Here is a 14,663-nt window from a genome sequence, read left to right on the forward strand (position 1 = left end):
CTCTTTGTTAAGTCACCAGCTCCTTTCATTTGTGGCTTCACACACTTCCCTCCTTCAGACACACTTCACATTGTGTAGCTTTCTACTTGACTCCAATCAAAGTATCAGTGAGAGGCTCAGTAAAGGAGTGTGACACCTGTTTGATACACAATGATCCATGTAGGAGTGAAGTCTGTTCCTTAAAGCTACTGAGGTATCTAACCCAGGAGTGAGCTGGCTGATGGGCTGGCTTTGGTTTGATGTTGTGCTGTGTGTTGTGTTCAGTCAACGATCTGCAGGCTTTGCTTAGAAGATATTAATATTCTTCTTTATTTCTTCAAACATGTATAAAGGTGAATAAAGTCCACTTTCTTTGTTTCCATCAACAAACCAAACACACAGCTCATAGAGTGAAAGTAAAATCTTAAGTGCCACAGTGGTTACATAAATAGCAGAATATAACATACACAAGTAACAGATACATTAATACAAAAGTTAGTCAGACTACGTAACATTTTCCAGTATTTTGACCAAGATAGAAGGTTTGTTGTGTGTCGTTTATTCACTGGTTGGCTCTGCCATCATATGGGTTTAGCCTACAGTGTGAATTACCTTAGAGTTCTCAAATTACATTGAGTTAGATACCATTTATTTTTACTTTTATCATACTTTTAATAATATATGTATCTATTCTTTTATTTATTGTAAATACTGCCTTGTTGTTTTGATTTTGTTTTGAATAGTCATAGCAGGCATGATAATGTAAAGAGACCATCAGAAGCAGCTGCCCACGTTTGCTTCAACCATGTTTCCATCCCACTTCAGACGACAGCTCCTGGTTCATCTCCTCCCTTTTTGATAGAAACACAGGATATTATTTAAAATGTAAACAATGGGTAAAAATAAAATGTAATAATATGTCTGTGTGCTTTGGGAATATATAGATTTCATGGAAACTAATTAAATAAAGAATATATAACAAATTAGATAACTAATATGTTATCTAATTTGTTATACATACATATACATATATATATATACATACATATACATATATATATATATATATATATATATATATATATATATATATATACACACACACGTATATATATATATATATATATATATATATATATATATACATACACACACACACATATACATATATATACATATACATATACATATATATACATATATATATATATATATATATATATATATATATATATATATATATATATATATATATATATAAATATATATATATAGAGATCAGAAAGTAGTAATGTCCAAATAAGAAGATGATTTATGTCTGATGAGACAAAGTAAAGACTGTGGTCAGCAGCCAATTATTTCCTCTGGGTATACATTAATAATATGCTTAGCTAAGAAAACAACATCTTTAAACCTGAACTGCACTGAGGAACAGTAAACTTGTCTTCACAGGTCACGTAGCAACAGCAGCACGTTAGCTAACACATGCTACAATTATAAAGTAACATAATAATGACTGACATCATCAGACTTGTGTGTGTGCAAAATATCAGTGAATGCAGTTACATTTTAATGATGATAAAAGCTTACCTGAGAGAGATTCCTTCTTTGAAATAAAATCATTCCAGCTTTTGACTGATCACTTTTGAGGGACACACCAGAGTCAAAGGAGTTCATGCTTACCATACTCATCCTAGTAAACAAGACACAAAGAGCACCAGGGTGGGAAATGAGATGATCAGACATCCAGACACATCAACTGATGGATACACAGAAACTACTGAGTAGACATCAGAGAAGTTCAGTAAAAGTTGATTCCGTTCCCACTGAATGATTCCTCTCTTTTATCAACACAGACTTTTAGAGTAATCACTTATCACTTAAACAAAGCTACAAAATATTCCTCAAACACTTCCTCCTGTTTTTCAGGCTCTACTCACCTCTTGACATTTCTAAACTTTATTGTGCACCATGTCAATAAATGTATTTCTCTCTTAAATGGAGTCTCTCCTGACTGAACTGACTTTAGTGTCTGTCAGTCCAGATACAAGTGACAGAAAACATGAATGTGACTGTGCTGAAAAAGTTTTAGTCATGTCCACAGATTCATCTAAATATTTGAGATCGCTTCTTCTCTGAAGATGAAGAGTCCGGCCTGCAGCAAGTGAGATAATCAATAATCAAAGTTATGATGCTACTTTATGAGGATGGAAATAAACATTAAAAGCAACAGGATTTCAAACATGATAACAGTGTGTGGAGTAATGTTAAAGAGGTTACACATGTAACGTGTGACTTTACCAAATGTTCATAATGATGCAACATTTTATTGTTAGTAAACACTTACATCTCTTTAGGAGAGGGGGGTGTGTCTTTAACATCTGCAGTGCAGCCTTGTGAATCTTTCCTCCTGACAGACAAACAGCTGATGATGCCAGAGAACAGGAACTTTCTCAGACGATCTCTGAAAAAAAGATAATCACACACATTTACACACACACAGTATGAGAAACAGAGACAAAGTAAAGACTGTGGTCAGCAGCCAATTATTTCCTCTGGGTATACATTAATAATATGCTTAGCTAAGAAAACAACATCTTTAAACCTGAACTGCACTGAGGAACAGTAAACTTGTCTTCACAGGTCACGTAGCAACAGCAGCACGTTAGCTAACACATGCTACAATTATAAAGTAACATAATAATGACTGACATCATCAGACTTGTGTGTGTGCAAAATATCAGTGAATATACAAACATAGATGTTTAAACTTTAATCAATATGGAGATGCTACACATCGTTAGCTCAGCTTAATTCATTTTACTGAAACCATGAGCACCAGAGAAGTCTGGAAGTCATTCAGATTTACTGGCATGACGACAAAACAGCTGGTGACTCCCTTCTTCTGAAGCTGTCAGTAAGTCAGAGTATGTGTTCATTCCTTGATTAACTGTTAAGTTATTTATATTTCTATACTGATCAAAAGAATCACTGTTTATCATAAAAATCAATACAAGTTATGGATATTGTTTCAACAGGATAAAGTGGTGTTGTGTCGGTGTGCTGGGTGCTGTGAAACAAGTGTCATAACATAACATAACTGATATGTTATTCAAACCTAAATTTTATACAAGTAATATTCACACTGGTTCAAATAAAGAGTTGGTCATATTTTGTGTGACAGGAATTGAAGGCCTGTCCCATACAGACACCTGTCCCTAATATAATCCTGTTGAGTTCAGTGATTTAATCAAATAATAGCCCGGGCTACTAATTGAAGCTTTACGGTAATAATGACTGTGTAAAATATCACCGCATGCAGTTACATTTTAATGCTTATAAAAGCTTACCTGAGAGGGGAGCTGTCTTCAAATAAAATTATTCCAGCTTTTGACTGATCACTTTTGAGGGACACACCAGAGTCAAAGGAGTTCATGCTTCTCGTAGTCCTCCTAGTAAACAAGACACAAAGAGCACCAGGGTGGGAAATGAGATGATCAGACATCCAGACACATCAACTGATGGATACACAGAAACTACTGAGTAGACATCAGAGAAGTTCAGTAAAAGTTGATTCTGTTCCCACTGAATGATTCCTCTCTTTTATCAACACAGACTTTTAGAGTAATCACTTATCACTTAAACAAAGCTACAAAATATTCCTCAAACACTTCCTCCTGTTTTTCAGGCTCTACTCACCTCTTGACATTTCTAAACTTTATTGTGCACCATGTCAATAAATGTATTTCTCTCTTAAATGGAGTCTCTCCTGACTGAACTGACTTTAGTGTCTGTCAGTCCAGATACAAGTGACAGAAAAGATGAATGTGACTGTGCTGAAAAAGTTTTAGTCATGTCCACAGATTCATCTAAATATTTGAGACTGTGTGTGAAACAATGTAAATGAGGTTAACAGATTAGACTCACAGGTCGTCATGATCTCCCACAGGGTCGATGTCTGGACCAATAAGATCGTCCGGCCTGCAGCGAGTGTGATAGTAAGAGTTATGATGCTACTTTATGAGGATGGAAATAAACATTAAAAGCAACATGAGAAACAGAGACAAAGTAAAGACTGTGGTCAGCAGCCAATTATTTCCTCTGGGTATACATTAATAATATGCTTAGCTAAGAAAACAACATCTTTAAACCTGAGCTGCACTGAGGAACAGTAAACTTGTCTTCACAGGTCACGTAGCAACAGCAGCACGTTAGCTAACACATGCTACAGTTATAAAGTAACATAATAATGACTGACATCATCAAACTTGTGTGTGTGCAAAATATCAGTGAATGCAGTTACATTTTAATGATGATAAAAGCTTACATGACATGGGAGCGGTATCTGTTAATCCAGAAGGGCACACCAAAATCACTGGACTCGATGGAGTCCAAACTTCTCTTCACCATCCTAGTAAACAAGACACAAAGAGCACCAGGGTGGGAAATGAGATGATCAGACATCCAGACACATCAACTGATGGATACACAGAAACTACTGAGTAGACATCAGAGAAGTTCAGTAAAAGTTGATTCTGCCCGTTATTTACAGAATAATATCTAAAAGAATATCTATATAAATATATAAAAATGCACTGTTTTCTATGGTAATTTTAATTTGACATCATTTGAACATTTTGGGTCTAATCACCTCAGGACTCGTCAGACACTATGGATGTATGTGGTATTATTTATAAAGCCAGATGTTTACTCCTGGAATGACAGCTCTCATAGCATAGAAAGGTATAATATATTTCTTAATTTATTCTAAATTTAATGTATGTGTGGATGTTCCTGTTGTTGTTTCTTTTGGTCTGACTATGACACATTAGAAACACATCCTGCTCTCACACTAAATGCACTTTAGATGAAAAGTGAAAGTGAAAAACTTTACAAGTGCTGGAGCCTTGTGACACAGTGTGCAGAAGTTATGAGCTCTATCACTGCTTTCTTTATGCTTCAGATCTAATAAGAAGCTGCGTATCTGACCACCTCCAAAGGTCAGAAGTTTATTGTTCTAATAAGAACTTTTTCACATTATAACAACATATTTTCACGTTAAAACATGATAACTTATATTGTAAAAACGTATAAAGTTTCACGTGATAATTGCTCTTGTTAGGACATTAAGAGTTCCACATTATAATGCAATATTTGGTGTCAGGAGGAGGTGCATCCATATACTCCAGCTGTGATTTGACACTTGGCTATTTGCAATGAACAGGCATCAACATGGCCCAAAACACTGATACCATCAAACTGTATTGTTATAACCAGTAAATATATTGTTCTAACATGGAAAACTTCTTGTTACAACAATAAACTTTTCACGTTATAATGTTAAACTCATCCATTATTTCTTTCCTGACGTGGCAGCAATAGGCTTCCGTACGCAGCAATAAGACTCAGAGGCCATTAAACAGAGGCCTCAACGACCGCGGTCCCCAAAAGGTTTACTGACACTTTGTTAGTTTGCTGGTTTAGAGTTTTCTGTCCAGTGAAAGGACCAAATAACTGTCAGCTGTAGGAGATAACAGTGTTGAAGTTAAAGCAGGTAACACAAAGACGACTTGTTTCACTTGTTCATTTCCATTTCAAGACAAAGAACACGAGGAAACAACGCCTACAAACCTCTGAAGCGTTTTTCCCCCAAACAGGATGAAATAATTGATGACACGATGACACAAGGACCCTGGCGATAAGATTAATATAATAATAAAGTGTATAAAAGACGTTGTTACAATACCTTTAAGTGAGAAAAATAACTGCGCCACAGGTGAAGGAAGATCACAGGTGAGGGAGGAGCACAGGTGAGGGAGGTGCGCTGGTTCAGACGCAGCTCCTGAGAGTCACTTCCTTATTTACATTTAAGAGCTGTGATGGAGGAGAGATAAACACTGGGTGTGTTCTGAAGCGCAGACTTTACTTTCAGTAGGTACTGCAGCTGCCCTTAAACAGCTTGTACTGTTGCATGCAGTGTGCACACAGTGTGGACACAGTCTCAATCAGGCTCGTTGGAGATGAACTGAGATCAGGCGGCTGCAGCAGGAGGAGGAGCAGTCTGACAGTTTGCCAACATTTCCCAGCAGCCTTCAGTCTGTACTGAAGGCAGACTGACAGTCCTTCTCCACAGCCTCCCCGAACTCCTCCCACACCCAGGTATTTGCATTGGCACCCTCCACAGCTGCAGCTCTTCTGGCCAACCGGTACCCATTTGGTGCCTCAGGACACCCCTAATAATACAGGAAGAGTCCACTACATTTCTATTATACTGCACTGTCCTTTATTATACTCACACTGTTTTTATATTTGATACTCTATCCTATGTTACACTGCTGGACTCGCACAAACAGAAAGAAGTACACATGACCAGTGTGCAGTCCTTCAATAGAAACGTTACATTTAAGGCTCTGAGGGGCGAACAGGGAGAACTTTTTGGACGCATGTTCTCACCAACAACAATAAACCAATGTCCACTTCATCATCTGGTTTCTTTGAGTGCGATGACCCATTTATTTTAACACGTGCTCAACTCTCACAGGTAAAACGTTGCATGTTAATCTCAGGTAACAGTTTCTGAGTCAACCACAGGTTAGTGTCCAAGTTTCCATTCAGCAACTTTAGTTTCCACGCTACAAACTATTTATGCTGCCACACTTGACCGTTTAAAAAACTGTTTGCTTACCGTCACACACCTGCTGCTCATCACCTGCACCTTACCTATGTTACCTGTGTTTCCCTGCTCTAGTGCGCCACCCTGTGTACAAACAACAAAACTGCATCTATTCACATGAATCAAAACAAATACAAAGAATGTTATTGTGGCTCCAACAAATAGAGAAGTGCAATAAATGAATAAATAAAATAAGCTACTGAGGTATCTAACCCAGGAGTGAGCTGGCTGATGGGCTGATGGGCTGATGGGCTTTGGTTTGATGTTGTGCTGTGTGTTGTGTTCAGTCAACGATCTGCAGGCTTTGCTTAGAAGATATTAATATTCTTCTTTATTTCTTCAAACATGTATAAAGGTGAATAAAGTCCACTTTCTTTCTTTGTTGAATCTTAAGTGCCACAGTGGTTACGTAAATGGCAGATTATAACATACACAAGTAACAGATACATTAATACAAAAGTTAGTCAGACTACGTAACATTTTCCAGTATTTTGACCAAGATAGAAGGTTTGTTGTGTGTCGTTTATTCACTGGTTGGCTCTGCCATCATATGGGTTTAGCCTACAGTGTGAATTACCTTAGAGTTCTCAAATTACATTGCGTTAGATACCATTTATTTTCAACATGTGCGCGCAAGACCAGGAAAGCACATGAACACACATGGACGCGGTGCCCATGTCTCACGGTCTCGCGTAAGAGCACACACTTGAGCGCGGTGCACAGAGAGGCAGTTAGAGCTACAGGCTACATTGAGGCTAAAAACAGAGTTCAAATGACGTTTTTCCAAACAACTTTTTATGTCGGGGCTTCGGGACACCTGGATCACTACAGACGAGTAGTATGGCGATATTTTGTGGTTTCAATTGTGTGTTTTTGGATGTTTTACTCTGGGGCGCCGTAAGCCTCCATTAGGTGGAGTTGTGTTGCTGCCCCCTCTCCCCTTGGATCCCTGCAAGTGATGTGAGGACTCTAAAACTTCACCTGAGCCTCCCTCGGCATATGAGTGAGTAGATAATGGCTGAATTTTCATTTTTGGGTGCACTATCCCTTTAAGTTGTTTTCCACCTTACGTGGCTTATTACGAATTATAATTTAGAGAATAAATATCCCCCTCGGTCAGATCATCTGTTGTCACGGCCTCCATTTCCACTGTTACGCTGACGACATCCAGCTCTACATCTCCACCAAATCCATCACCTCTCAGACCCACTCCACCCTCTCAAACTGTCTCTCTGATATCAGACACTGGATGCAAACAAATCTCCTCAAACTCAGCTTCGACAAGTCAGACTTACTCATAATTGGTCAAAATTTCCTCACCCCCACTGCCGCAACCTTGGAGTCATCTTGGACAGAAACGTCGCCAGCCTCTGATTTTATCCGATTCAAAATCCTCCTACTCACCCACAAAGCACTTCACAACCAGGCCCCCGCCTCCCTCACACACCTACTCCACCACCAAGTTCTGATTCTATATTATATTTGTATAACGTCTCTAAATTAATGCAGACAAACACCAACTACCACTTCTTTATCATATCATCAGTCTGGTGTACACTGTAGTTAGCAAAACATGGCTGACCCTCATATTAGTTATCTTGACCTGTATATGATACTGACATGGCTCAGACATGTTAGAGCTTACAAAACCTGAAGCAGAGCAGGTTACAACAAACTCAGGATAATGATAAAAAACATATGTGTTTAAACTGATTTGTGAATGTGTCGTGATGCAGGAAGCATCAGCAGGCACGATGATATGAAGAGACCATCAGGAGCAGCTGCTGACGGGAGCCTCAAGATGTTTCCATCCCACTTCCTGGTTCGTCTCTCGTCCCCTTTTTTGACAGAAACACAGGATATTATGTAAAATAAAAACAGGATGTACTAAGATTGAAACTGCAATAGATAGTCATGTCCACAGATTCATCTAAATATTTGAGACTGTGTGTGAAACAATGGAAATGAGGTTAACAGATTAGACTCACAGGTCGTCTGAAGACTCGACCAAACCTTTATCATCTGACGTGCTTCTTCTCTGAGGAAGAAAAGTCCGACCTGCTGCAAGTGTGATAATCAGAGTTATGGTGCTACTTTATGAGGATGAAAATAAACATGAAAAGCAACATAATTCAAACATGATAACAGTGTGTGGAATGATGCAAAAGGTGTTATGCATGACTTCATTATATGAGCTAATTCTCTGACACAATGGTTGTAAAATAATCATAATAATCAGACTTGTGTGTAAAATATCACTGCATACAGTTACACTTTGATGATAATAAAAACTTACCTGAGAAAGACTCTGTCTTTGAAATCAATCAGTCCAGTTTTTGACCAATCACTCTTCAAGGACACACCAGAGTCAACGGAATCGATGTTTCCTTTAGTCATCCTAGTAAACAAGACACAAAGAGCACCAGGGTGGGAAATGAGATGATCAGACATCCAGACACATCAACTGATGGATACACAGAAACTACTGAGTAGACATCAGAGAAGTTCAGTAAAAGTTGATTCTGTTCCCACTGAATGATTCCTCTCTTTTATCAACACAGACTTTTAGAGTAATCACTTATCACTTAAACAAAGCTACAAAATATTCCTCAAACACTTCCTCCTGTTTTTCAGGCTCTACTCACCTCTTGACATTTCTAAACTTTATTGTGCACCATGTCAATAAATGTATTTCTCTCTTAAATGGAGTCTCTCCTGACTGAACTGACTTTAGTGTCTGTCAGTCCAGATACAAGTGACAGAAAAGATGAATGTGACTGTGCTGAAAAAGTTTTAGTCATGTCCACAGATTCATCTAAATATTTGAGACTGTGTGTGAAACAATGTAAATGAGGTTAACAGATTAGACTCACAGGTCGTCATGATCTCCCACAGGGTCGATGTCTGGACCAATAAGATCGTCCGGCCTGCAGCGAGTGAGATAATCAGCGTTATGATGCTACTTTATGAGGATGGAAATAAACATTAAAAGCAACAGGATTTCAAACATGATAACAGTGTGTGGAGTAATGTTAAAGAGGTTACACATGTAACATGTGACTTTACCAAATGTTCATAATGAGGCAACATTTTATTGTTAGTAAACACTTACTTCTCTTTAGGAGAGGGGGGTGTGTCTTTAACATCTGCAGTGCAGCCTTGTGAATCTTTCCTCCTGACAGACACATAACTGATGCAAGAGAACAGGAACTTTCTCAGACAGACTCTGAAAGAAAGATAATCACACACATTTACACACACACAGAATCCCTCAGCCCAGTAATCATGTCACTGTTTTCTTGTAGTCTGTATTTTATTTATTGTACCTGTATGTGGATAGGTGTGTTCTCAACTCAAGTATCTGATCAGTTCAAACACATATATAATGATACATGATAAAATAAACCCTGAAATGTCAGTAGTGCTACAGTGTCAAGATCAGGACTCATCAGACACTCTGGATGTATGTGGTATCATTTATAAAGCCAGATGTTTACTCCTGGAATGACAGCTCTCATAACATACAAAGGCAACAAAGGATGAGCTGATTTTAACTTTCATAACTGCTGGTCTTGTGTCCTCTCTGGTAGACAAGAGACAAAAACACCAGGGTGGGAAATGAGATGATCAGACATCCAGACACATCAACTGATGGATACACAGAAACTACTGAGTAGACATCAGAGAAGTTCAGTAAAAGTTGATTCTGTTCCCACTGAATGATTCCTCTCCTCTTTTTAAAGATGTTCCTCCTAATTCTCACTTTAACATTAATTATTAGATTATTATAAGGGTGCAGAGGTCCTAATATTTTCAGTCATTTCCATCATCTCAAAGGAAGTTGATTTTACTGACTCTAGTGTCAGTGTGGATACAAATGAAATTAAATTACAGGTCACACAGTAACAAAAGCACTTTAGTTAACACAGATACTAAAGTTATAAAGTAATATAATAATGACTTACCTTGACTCTGACCAGTTGGCCCCCATGTTCACACTGAGCCCTGCAGAGTGTGGTTATGAGCTCTATGACTGCCTTCTTTATGCTGCAAGTTTAATAAGTAGCTGTATGAGAATATGCATATTTGTCATCACTACATAAAATATTTACAGCCTAATTTACTTGGAAGATTAACGTAGTGACATGTTGTCTGTTCCACATTACTGCTGCTGTATGTTAGGTGTTAGTTTGGACTGTTCCCGTTTTTTTAAAGACAAAACAAAGAAATTAAATTCTTTATTTTATTTGTTGTTCGGACAGAATGAAATAACTGAATAAATGAATGACACAAGAACCCTGGTGATAAGAGTAATAAAGTATTTACAGTACCTTTTGGATGGTAAACAGCACTGCGTCACTGCTGCTCAAATGAAACTTAATTTCCTCAAACCGCCGTTATCTCTGGCTGCCTCCTGCCTCCTGCCTCCTGCCCCACCCAGAGCCGACCCTCCCTATCACTGAATTAAGCGGCTGCTGAGGGCCCCTTGGACACTAGGGGGCCCCAGATGGATGCATGGTAAACTGAATTGACTGTGGTTCATATTTCTTGATGGTGTCTAATAATAAAGGGTCAAAAACTGTGAAGGTCAGAATATGAACAGTATGAAAGGGTTAAAAAATCATGCTAAACTAAAGCTGCGTTGGTAAATAATATTAGTTACCCCTACATGCATTTTCTGTTAGCATTATTTCCTGTTTACAGTCATTGTTACTGGAGTAAATTAATAAAGTAATTAATATCATCAAGGTGGTTAACCTGAATCCCAGCCTAGTAACCATGGTAACTAATGCTGCCGGGCAATCCTGGTCTGTAGCAGGATTAAGGTGAGGATTAGCTCCATCTATGATCAACAAATGTTCAACAGACAAGAACAGACACCTAAAAGACAGTTACACATATATAACACAGTATAACAAACTTCAAGATGACACCTTAGTCTGGATATTCTTAGCTCCGTTGATGGAATACACACCTGCTGCTCATCACCTGCACCTTACCTGTGTTACCTGTGTTTCCCTGCTCTAGTGCGCCACCCTGTGTACAAACAACAAAACTGCATCTATTCACATGAATCAAAACAAATACAAAGAATGTTATTGTGGCTCCAACAAATAGAGAAGTGCAATAAATGAATAAATAAGATAAGAGGTTTATACAACTAGTATAAGAATAGAAGTGAAAATATGATCTACAAGAGCAATTAAAGACAAAGTGAAGATGTAAAGTGACAGTGGTGAGGTTATTAGCAGCAAGTCAGCAAGTCTAGTATGTACCTGTATGTACACAATGGACATGACAATAATATATAATGTGATAACTGTTGTCTGTATCAGGTATTAAGATGGCTAAATGATAGAAATATAATGTGGTATTTATCTTAATGCAGGAGAAACAGCAGTTTGAAAGGATCTGAGCTTCAGTCAGAGAGAGGGACATACCTCATTGGCTGAGCTCTGAAACAGTCACATGACTCTTTGTTAAGTCACCAGCTCCTTTCATTTGTGGCTTCACACACTTCCCTCCTTCAGACACACTTCACATTGTGTAGCTTTCTACTTGACTCCAATCAAAGTATCAGTGAGAGGCTCAGTAAAGGAGTGTGACACCTGTTTGATACACAATGATCCATGTAGGAGTGAAGTCTGTTCCTTAAAGCTACTGAGGTATCTAACCCAGGAGTGAGCTGGCTGATGGGCTGGCTTTGGTTTGATGTTGTGCTGTGTGTTGTGTTCAGTCAAGGATCTGCAGGCTTTGCTTAGAAGATATTAATATTCTTCTTTATTTCTTCAAACATGTATAAAGGTGAATAAAGTCCACTTTCTTTCTTTGTTGAATCTTAAGTGCCACAGTGGTTACATAAATAGCAGAATATAACATACACAAGTAACAGATACATTAATGCAAAAAGTCAGTCAGACTACGTAACATTTTCCAGTATTTTGACCAAGATAGAAGGTTTGTTGTGTGTCGTTTATTCACTGGTTGGCTCTGCCATCATATGGGTTTAGCCTACAGTGTGAATTACCTTAGAGTTCTCAAATTACATTGCATTAGATATCATTTATTTTCAACATGTTCATGTATTATTTTAGTTATACCTTTAATTATATATCTATCTATTTTTTAAATGTATGATAAATACATTGTCATTTTGATTTTGTTTTGAATCAGTGTTTGAATTATTCCCTCATATTGATTATCTCCACCTGCACATAATACTGACATGACTCTGTTTGCAAAACTTAAAGCATAGCACGTTACAACACACTCAGCATAATGATTAAAAAATTATTTGTGTTTAAACTGATTTCTGAATACACAGTGATGCAGGAAGCAGCAGCAGGCATGATAATATGAAGAGACCATCAGGAGCAGCTGCTGACGGGAGCCTCAACCATGTTTCCATCCCACTTCAGACGACAGCTCCTGGTTCATGTCCTCCTTTTTTTGATAGAAACACAGGACATTATTTAAAATGTGAAGAGAATGTACTAAGATTTAAGCTGCAGGTGGATGAAATGTAATAATATGTCAATTTCATTGAAACTATAACAAGTATAGTGAATGTGTGAATAATTTACTGATGGTGAAATTTTCTTTAAATAACACAGCATCAGAGAAGTTCAGTAAAAGTTGATTCTGTTCCCACTGAATGATTCCTCTCTTTTATCAACACAGACGTTTAGAGTAATCACTTATCACTTAAACAATTAAAGCTGCGAGCAGCGTTGGGCGGGACCTCGGACTCTCGCCGTTTCGGCCTCCAGCTCACGCAGACAGTGTGAATTATTCGTAAGAGTCAAAATGTCGAGAAAAACAAGCAATGTCAAGGGTACGCAAGGTCATTTTTGGCAATCGAGAGACTTAATATTACAGTACGTTACAATATGTATTTAACAGTCGCAATCATAAAAATAGCAACAGTATTATCAGTGATAAAGGCTGTAGTAGAATGTGATAGATGGAAAACACTGATATATAATGTGTAGATGCTGTTTCAAATGAAGATATATATTATAAATAAATATTTGAGACTGTGTGTGAAACAATGTAAATGAGGTTAACAGATTAGACTCACAGGTTCTTCAAAAGTTTGTTGAAATCTTCAACAGCTGACATGTCAGAGTCAAAGTCCCACCATCTGCAAGTGAGATAATCAGAGTTATGATGCTACTTTATGAGGATGAAAATAAACATTAAAACCAACAGAATTCAAACATGATAACAATGTGTGGAATGATGCAAAATGTGTTATGCATGACTTAGATGCAGTCAGTTTGATCTTCCACAACAGGAAGTTGATTTTACTGACTTTAACGTCTGGAGTGTGGATACACATGAAATGAAATTCATGGGAATATATAGATCACAGGGACAGAACAGTGCTCTTTTTTTTTTTTGTGATCAATTATTTATCGAAATTTTCCATAAAATAATAATAATAAAAAAACCCATGAGATATGGCAGGCATTAAATAAACAAAGATAGTAGACAATGGAAGTATAATAAAATAGCAAAATGAAAAATAAGAAACAAACCCTCTCCCCATCCCATAAACCTCTAGGGGACCATTAGGCCAGTAGTTTTTACAAAATAATTCTAGGAACTCCATTGAGCATATTAACGTATACATATAGTGAATACATAACATACACAAACCCATACGTACCTTTCCTTATAGAGCTGTGCTCTTCTGACAACGATCCTAGTAAACAAGACACAAAGAGCACCAGGGTGGGAAATGAGATGATCAGACATCCAGACACATCAACTGATGGATACACAGAAACTACTGAGTAGACATCAGAGAAGTTCAGTAAAAGTTGATTCTGTTCCCACTGAATGATTCCTCTCTTTTATCAACACAGACTTTTATAGTAATCACTTATCACTTAAACAATAATCCTGATCCATCGTATGGGATCATTATGAGGGTGCAGAGGCCCAAACATTTACTGTCATTTCATCTGTAACAAAAGGAAGTTGACTTTACTGAAGCTTAGCAGAA

The 14,663-nt window shown here is 37.6% G+C and overlaps 2 protein-coding genes across 10 annotated transcripts in view; both read right to left on the reverse strand.

The window, feature by feature from the left end:
• Positions 1–280: 280 nt before the first annotated feature.
• Positions 281–11,095, reverse strand: LOC117267300 (uncharacterized). Of its 5 annotated transcripts, none has more exons than XM_078175302.1 (11): positions 9,765–9,849; positions 9,526–9,579; positions 8,949–9,050; positions 8,641–8,710; positions 5,726–8,490; positions 4,307–4,390; positions 3,907–3,960; positions 3,330–3,431; positions 2,327–2,443; positions 1,570–1,672; positions 281–830 (listed from the first exon to the last, which is right to left on the reverse strand). In XM_078175302.1, exons 6-11 carry the CDS (start codon positions 4,387–4,389, stop codon positions 801–803), a joined length of 489 nt encoding a protein of 162 aa, XP_078031428.1. In that variant the 5' UTR covers position 4,390; positions 5,726–8,490; positions 8,641–8,710; positions 8,949–9,050; positions 9,526–9,579; positions 9,765–9,849; the 3' UTR covers positions 281–800. The 5 variants fall into 5 exon arrangements, with proteins under 5 accessions (XP_078031428.1, XP_078031426.1, XP_078031429.1 ...); XM_078175300.1 differs by having other exon boundaries at positions 8,641–8,713; XM_078175303.1 differs by having other exon boundaries at positions 5,611–8,490; positions 8,641–8,713.
• A 1,310-nt stretch (positions 11,096–12,405) lies between these two features.
• LOC144467036 (uncharacterized) overlaps positions 12,406–14,663 on the reverse strand; it is a 39,213-nt gene continuing 36,955 nt past the window's right edge. For all 5 annotated transcript variants that reach the window (XM_078175293.1, XM_078175295.1, XM_078175296.1 and 2 more), the window contains 3 exons: positions 14,325–14,360; positions 13,734–13,796; positions 12,406–13,096 (listed from right to left, as the gene is read on the reverse strand). In XM_078175293.1, coding sequence (XP_078031419.1) covers positions 13,087–13,096; positions 13,734–13,796; positions 14,325–14,360 — 109 coding nt within the window. In that variant the 3' untranslated portion in view covers positions 12,406–13,086. The remainder of the gene's footprint in view (positions 13,097–13,733; positions 13,797–14,324; positions 14,361–14,663) is intronic.

This window comes from Epinephelus lanceolatus, chromosome 15 (assembly GCF_041903045.1).
Source record: "Epinephelus lanceolatus isolate andai-2023 chromosome 15, ASM4190304v1, whole genome shotgun sequence".
In the NCBI taxonomy this organism is placed as follows: Eukaryota; Metazoa; Chordata; class Actinopteri; order Perciformes; family Serranidae; genus Epinephelus; species Epinephelus lanceolatus.

What these genes read in the sequence shown, in the direction of transcription:
- LOC117267300 (XM_078175298.1), bottom strand. Translation starts at nt 10,643, where the DNA reads ATGGGGGCCAACTGGTCAGAGTCAAG. An exon ending in GCCAACTGGTCAGAGTCAAG is followed by an intron (nt 9,879 to 10,617) that starts GTAAGTCATTAT and finishes TCTTTCTTTCAG; the next exon opens with AGTCTGTCTGAGAAAGTTCC. An exon ending in CCCCCCTCTCCTAAAGAGAA is followed by an intron (nt 9,580 to 9,764) that starts GTAAGTGTTTAC and finishes CACTCGCTGCAG; the next exon opens with GCCGGACGATCTTATTGGTC.